The sequence below is a fragment of the Rousettus aegyptiacus genome, unplaced genomic scaffold, assembly GCF_014176215.1.
Source record: "Rousettus aegyptiacus isolate mRouAeg1 unplaced genomic scaffold, mRouAeg1.p scaffold_m13_p_1, whole genome shotgun sequence".
NCBI lineage: Eukaryota > Metazoa > Chordata > Mammalia > Chiroptera > Pteropodidae > Rousettus > Rousettus aegyptiacus.
In genome coordinates this window covers 7607665-7613664 of record NW_023416284.1, presented here as the reverse complement: position 1 = coordinate 7613664, position 6000 = coordinate 7607665, and the positions used below count along the sequence as shown (strand labels likewise).

The 6000-nt window shown below is 49.9% G+C and overlaps 1 protein-coding gene across 2 annotated transcripts in view; it reads right to left on the bottom strand.

The window, feature by feature from the left end:
- Nucleotides 1-791: 791 nt before the first annotated feature.
- The window catches only part of PDPN (podoplanin), a 29264-nt gene continuing 24055 nt past the window's right edge, over nt 792-6000 (bottom strand). For both annotated transcript variants that reach the window (XM_016149468.2, XM_016149467.2), the window contains exon 6: nt 792-5441. In XM_016149468.2, the coding sequence (XP_016004954.2) occupies nt 5435-5441 (7 nt within the window). In that variant the 3' untranslated portion in view covers nt 792-5434. The remainder of the gene's footprint in view (nt 5442-6000) is intronic.

Below are 6000 nucleotides of genomic sequence, written 5' to 3'. Positions count from 1 at the left end.
CTGCCTCCAACTGGGTGGCTTAAAACAAGAGAAATTGATTCTCTTGCAGTTCCAGAGGCCGCAAGTCGGAAATCAAGGGGTCGGCGGGCACGTCTCCCCATGACGGCTCCAGGGCCACCCTTCAGCCTCTTTCAGCCCCTGGTGGCTCCAGGTGTTCCTTGGCTCGTGCCAGCATCTCTCCCATTTCTGCTCCGTCCTCACATGGCCTCTCCCCTGTGTTTTTAACTCGTCTTATAAGAACACTCGTTATTGGATTTAGGGCCAACCCAGTTACACCAGAGTGAATCTCATCTCGAGATTCTTGATTTAATCACTTCTGCAAAGACCCTTTTTTCCAAACAAGGCATCCTTCAAAGATACTGGGGTCAGGACTTCGACGTATGTTTATTTCAGGGGTGGGGCACAGTTCAACCCACTGCAGGGGCGGGGGTGGGGGGCAGGGGGTTGGCTCAGGTTGCTTTCTGTAAGTGATGCTGATAATAACGGTTTGTGGAGGTCACTGAGAAATTCTCAGTCAACACCAAGCATATTCCTTATTTCACATATAAAAGAGGAAAATGTTGAATTTAATATTGTGTACCTAGCAATTCTTTTTCATTTCAGAGAAGGTGCCCATTATGAAATCTTTGCATTTTTGACACCTTCTCCATAGATATTTTGGACTCTGTGTCACCAGAATTTTTCTCGGCAGCCAACTTTACATCTTTAAATTCTCTTCCTTCTATATTTTAGAAAATCTCTCCCACATCTGATCCATCACGTTGTACTCTAAAAAAAGGCAGACTTTGAAATTCACTCAGTTGTGTTTTTATTAGAAATGATTAACTAGTTCCGAAAGTGTTTTCATGGAATACAGATGAAACATTTCTACCATTTTGAAAAAGAAATAGCAAATGTATTTTTATTCACATTTTTTCATATAGGAAAAAGTTAGATTAGGTGTCATTTGAAGGAAAATAGAGGAATAGAGATAAAGGATGTTTGTGAAGTTCATTTAAATCTGAGTAATAAGACCTTTCTATAAGCATCATGCTTGTAAGAAAAATTCTAAATAATTCTTTTTCAAGTCTTGATATTTAAATACCACCCCCCCCCCAAAAAAAGGTCTCATTTTTACTTTTATTTTTTTCTAGAGGCCAAAATCCTGCTCTCTAGAAAAATGAAGGTTCTTTCATTACGACCCCACTTGCCCCAACATTGTTTGGAATTCGAAAATTCAGAAACATCTTAAATATCCATCAACAGGAAAAGTGTAAATAAATGGTGGTATAATCGCGCTCTGACGCTCGGCAGCGGCTGCACAGACGCATTAAAGCTCCGTGCGTCGGCGCGGACGAAGCTCGCGAAAATACTGTGGAAGGAGAAAGCGAGCTATGGAGAATGATTCTATGATATACAAGTTGCAACCGTGGACAATAATGCTGTATCTCGATTACGGATGCAGACGCCTACAATGAGGAGGGTAGAAAGATACCCACGTTTCCACACGAAATGCACCCATCGCGGGAGAATGGTCCCTCTGAGAAGGGGACCGTGAAGAGACCGACGTCAGGGGGATGCCCTAGGGACAATACACGCGCGTTTTGATTTCTCGAAAAAAAAAAAAAAAGTATTATATAGAAAATATGAGAAAATGGCAGGGTTTGCTCGAGCTGAATGGTGGGCATATGGGGCTTCATTATGACTCTCTGGATTTTTCTGTGTGTTTAAGACAATTCATAATTGGAAAAGTGAGTTCTCGATTTTTCACCGACTGAAAGTCTGCAAAATGCGGCGCCGTTTGAGCCGACGGGGAGACGACAGGCTCTGAAGAGGACCCGGGGTACGCAGGAGAGAAGGGCCAGAGTCGGCCAGACACCCGCCTGCCCAGCGTTTCGTTCACTCTGTGATTTCCGGAAATGGTCTGAACCTCCATTTCTTCCTTCGTAAAATGGGGAGCATCTCTGCCCTGCCTGCTTCACAGGGATGCGTGAGAGTAAACGAGGCTGTGATAACCAGTGGGAAGTGGCCGTCGGGGCCATTGCTGCTAGTGATCGAGCAGTTACTGTGTCTTCCAACGGGCGCTAAACAGTCATTATTTTCTTTGAGGCCGACGACAGCTCTGTGGCGTCCACTATTATTTTCCACATCTTTTCCTTCCAGAACCACCGCCCACCCACTCACTCCCCCCACCCCCACCGCCCCCAAGGAACAGGCTACACCTTGGGCGTGAGGGTAAGTAAGGCACAGCGGTGGTCAGGGACCCCCGAGGCCCGGCACAGGGAATTCTGACCGACAGAAGACTGCGATAGAGACTCGGGCTGAGCAGATTCCCTCGGGCATCAGTCTGGGAAACACAGACCGAACCAGTCCACGGGTGACAGAACCCGAAGCTCAGAGCGCACACAGAGAGAGAGGACGCGGAGGCCGGGGTGCGTATGTGCAGGGGGACACGACCGGCCCCCCGAGTGACTGAGACCCGAGTGGGTGGGAGCTTCACTTCGCAGTAATGATAAAGTTTTGCTAGAGGGTCTGCATTGGAAGGGTGGTCCGGGACCCTCGCAGGGGGACGGGATTGCTGCGCGGGGGGCTGGAGATGTCGCGGCAAACCGGCAGCCTCCTGCCCTGCCCTGCCCTGCCCTGCGGGAGCTTCTGCTGGCCGGACGCCTCTGACGGAGGGGCGGACGGACTTGGTTCTTTAAGCTGCCCGTGCCCTTGGCAGAGCCATGTCGGCCCCCTCCTCCTGCCCACGGGGCGCGTGGAAGGGAACATGAATTTACACCTGACCTAGCTGAGGGCCTGTTCTCTGTTTTTGTGGGACTACGTGGCTGTGGTTAGTTTTCTGCCAGAAAAGGCATGCTTCTGGACCCTCCTCGCACAGAGGCGATTACGAAGAGACTGTAGCCCCGAGAAGTCAGGAACTGGCTCGGCTGAGGGAACACAGCTGTCAAGAGCAGCAGGATGGGACGTGAAGCCTGCTCTTTGCCCCGTTTGTCACCACTTAACGAAACGGGCACCCAGGCCTCCCGACGTCGGGCAAGTTCGACGATGCCGATTTAACAAAGCTGAGTATTTACGATGAGGAAGGCACAACCCCCCCACAGCTCTCCTGCTCCTAGCTCCTGGGATTCTTATGAGCAGTGCTGGTGGGGGTGGCGGGGAGCAGATGCACAGGCAGAGCATTTGCCGCTGAGGCCCGAGGAGCAGTGACACGTCCCAGATACGGTAATTCTGAGGCAACGTGCTCCCAAACTCACAGGCAGGTGGAACGCCCTCTCATGGGTTATCACCTCTTGGGCTTATGTAGCCAACGCGCCCGAGGTCAGGTTCCCAGGGAGCGCTGGCAGGAGCCAGGTGTCACCACTCCCTCGCCTGGCTCCTCCCTCGGGGCGGAGGAATCAGGAGCCAGGCGGAAGCGCGCTGACCCTTTAGGACCAGAGAAAGGGCAAAAGCGGCCCAAGGTGCCACCCGTCTTCTCATCCCATCCGTCGGCTTGATCTTAACCGATGCGCTCTGACAGAGCCCTGCATAAAAGGCACGGTGACATTTCTTTCCCACGGAGGCACCTCTTGTGGCCATTTACAATCCGCTCCCAATCGAGTCAAGGGGCAGATGTTGACATATTTTATCATCATATCTGCGGGTATGACCGGGCGTGATAAAGCTCTGGCTCGGTGTTATAAGCAACCACCTGTTTTATTTTAACACACGTCTACACCGCATTGAGCATCAACACAGATGTGACTAAGAAACCAACAGTCCCGTCACCGGCGGGCATTGGGTCCAGTGTACGACTTGGGGTGGACCGTTATTTTTCACAGTGAGAGGGGAAAAAAAAAGGAAAAGTAGGAAAGACGAAATGGACTTTATCCCCCACTCCTGTTGAGGAATCTGAGCGATGAAACGGAAAGATAATAAGCTCACCAAGCTCTTCTGAACCTCCTTCTCTCAACTGGCTGATGCTCAAATACAGAAGAACCCGGGGCTGGTGGACCAGCTGGGCTTGGGCAGCAGCAGGGCACTGTTTAAGGTAACACCCACACGTCCCTGCGAAAAATGGGAAGAACGGGCTGTGCTTTCCGCTCGACAGTTTACTTTTTCCTGTTTTATGAACTCGTTCGAGTTTACAGGATGTGAGAACTGCGCGACCCAACACAGCATCCGCTCAGCACGAACGCTTTTTTGTTCAGGAAAAAAAGCGTTTAATTGACCTCCGGGAAGAAACGTCCTAAGGGATGGATGGATGACGCCAACACAGAATTGCAGCTTAGGCGCCTTCAGTGTGATCTTTTTAATTACGACCTCATAGAAATAGGTGGTCTATCATGAAAACGGAGAATCCCTTCTCTTCGTAAACCCGGCTGCTTTTTAAAGATTTACATTTTACAGGATTATTGTTGCTTCCCACAGCTTTCCTCTGAGACAGAAAATAAATGTTAGAAAACTGGCAGGTTCTGTTTCCCCTGCCAGAGGCACAGACAGGGTTTCCTTCTGGCTGGGGACCACCAGCACTCTCGGTTTCCGGAACGAGTGAGTCTCTGGCACCACTAGGCTTCCAGCAGGCTCCCTGGCCATCATCGGGGCTGAGGTCTCCATATTCCAGAACAAAGCAGCCAATCTGAAGGAGTTACGTTGTGGAAACGAGAGACAGCCACCCCCTTAGCTCTGGCTCCCTGTCGTCTGAGGGAAGCAGAGGGGGCAAGTGGGAGCGAACCTTTGCGTTATCAAGTCATCATGGGAGAAGACAGTAAAGCCAGTCTGCAGGATGCCCGGTGGCCTTGCTGTGGTAAACAAAATGGCTTCTCCAAAGTATGGACTTCCTGTTTATGATCTAAAATAAATGCCTTGGAAGTTATTTATCTGACAGCGAGAGACAGCTGCTCATTACATATTTACCCCCCGTATAGATTTCCTACTTGGTTATTCACACCAAGTCAGGCTTTAGAAACAGACCTAACTGGACCAGAATGTGTACATTTCAACAGATCGGAAATTGCAAAAATGCTCATGCCATTTGCTGACATAACACTAGACCCAAGGACTCCGCTGGCACGCGTATTTTCAGATTCCTTTGCGCTTTAACAATGACAGAGAATGGTCGGACCAAAGACGCGATTACAGTTTCTAACATCGATGGAATTACATTATCTTAGTTAGGAATCGATTTACACCGATTTGTTCCACTTTCCTATGCGTGTTGTCTTTTAAGTCATCTTTTACAAAATTTACATTAAAGAAAAAAAAAAGTCTCCAAAGACAAATGCCTGGAGAAGCAAGTCTTGTGAATGATCTTTCCTTCGGTTACTGCTGGCAAGCGGAGGAATCACCATGGATTTTGACTGGGGTGGCCAAGCATTTCTATGGATCATCTTCTCCCACATGCTCAGGGGGACGGGGAGGTGGCCGGAAACTCTCTTTAAAACATGTTGGCAGAAGGACGGAATTCCTCGGCTCTTTAGGGCCTGTGAAAACAAAGGGAAAGGTGACTTCTTTTACTGGCACTGTGAAGAGTGACCCCGTGAGTCAGGTTCCTCTCTGTCCTGCGCGCTCCATCATCTTCCAGTTCTGGGACCTACTCTCTTCATTCCCTCTCATTCTTCCTCCACGCCTGGTCCTCACGCAGCCAGAGTCAGAGTCCCAGGCTTTTCCAAACCTATCAATCTGGGACTGTACGGCCAGTTGTGTTCCTCAACGCCCCCTCCACCCCCCTGCTCCCATTGTAAAGCATTTGCCTTCTCCCCACCTCCTCTGCTCCTCATTCATGTATCACCCCCCCTCCCCCCAACAGAAATAAGCAAAAGTTTTCCTCTGGCTATGAATTTGAGTGCTCTGAATTCTTTGGAAGTTTTAACAAAGAGAAGGAATTCCTTCCCCTCCTGGAGGAGCACGAGACCATGGGGGTGGGGGGTGCAGGGCAGGATGGAGGAAGGGTCCCCCCACCAGTAGATTCCCTCGTCAGAATGGAGCTGGGCCCTGCAGGAGACACTCTGCTGGAAACCTCCCACCCTCTGATGATCGGGA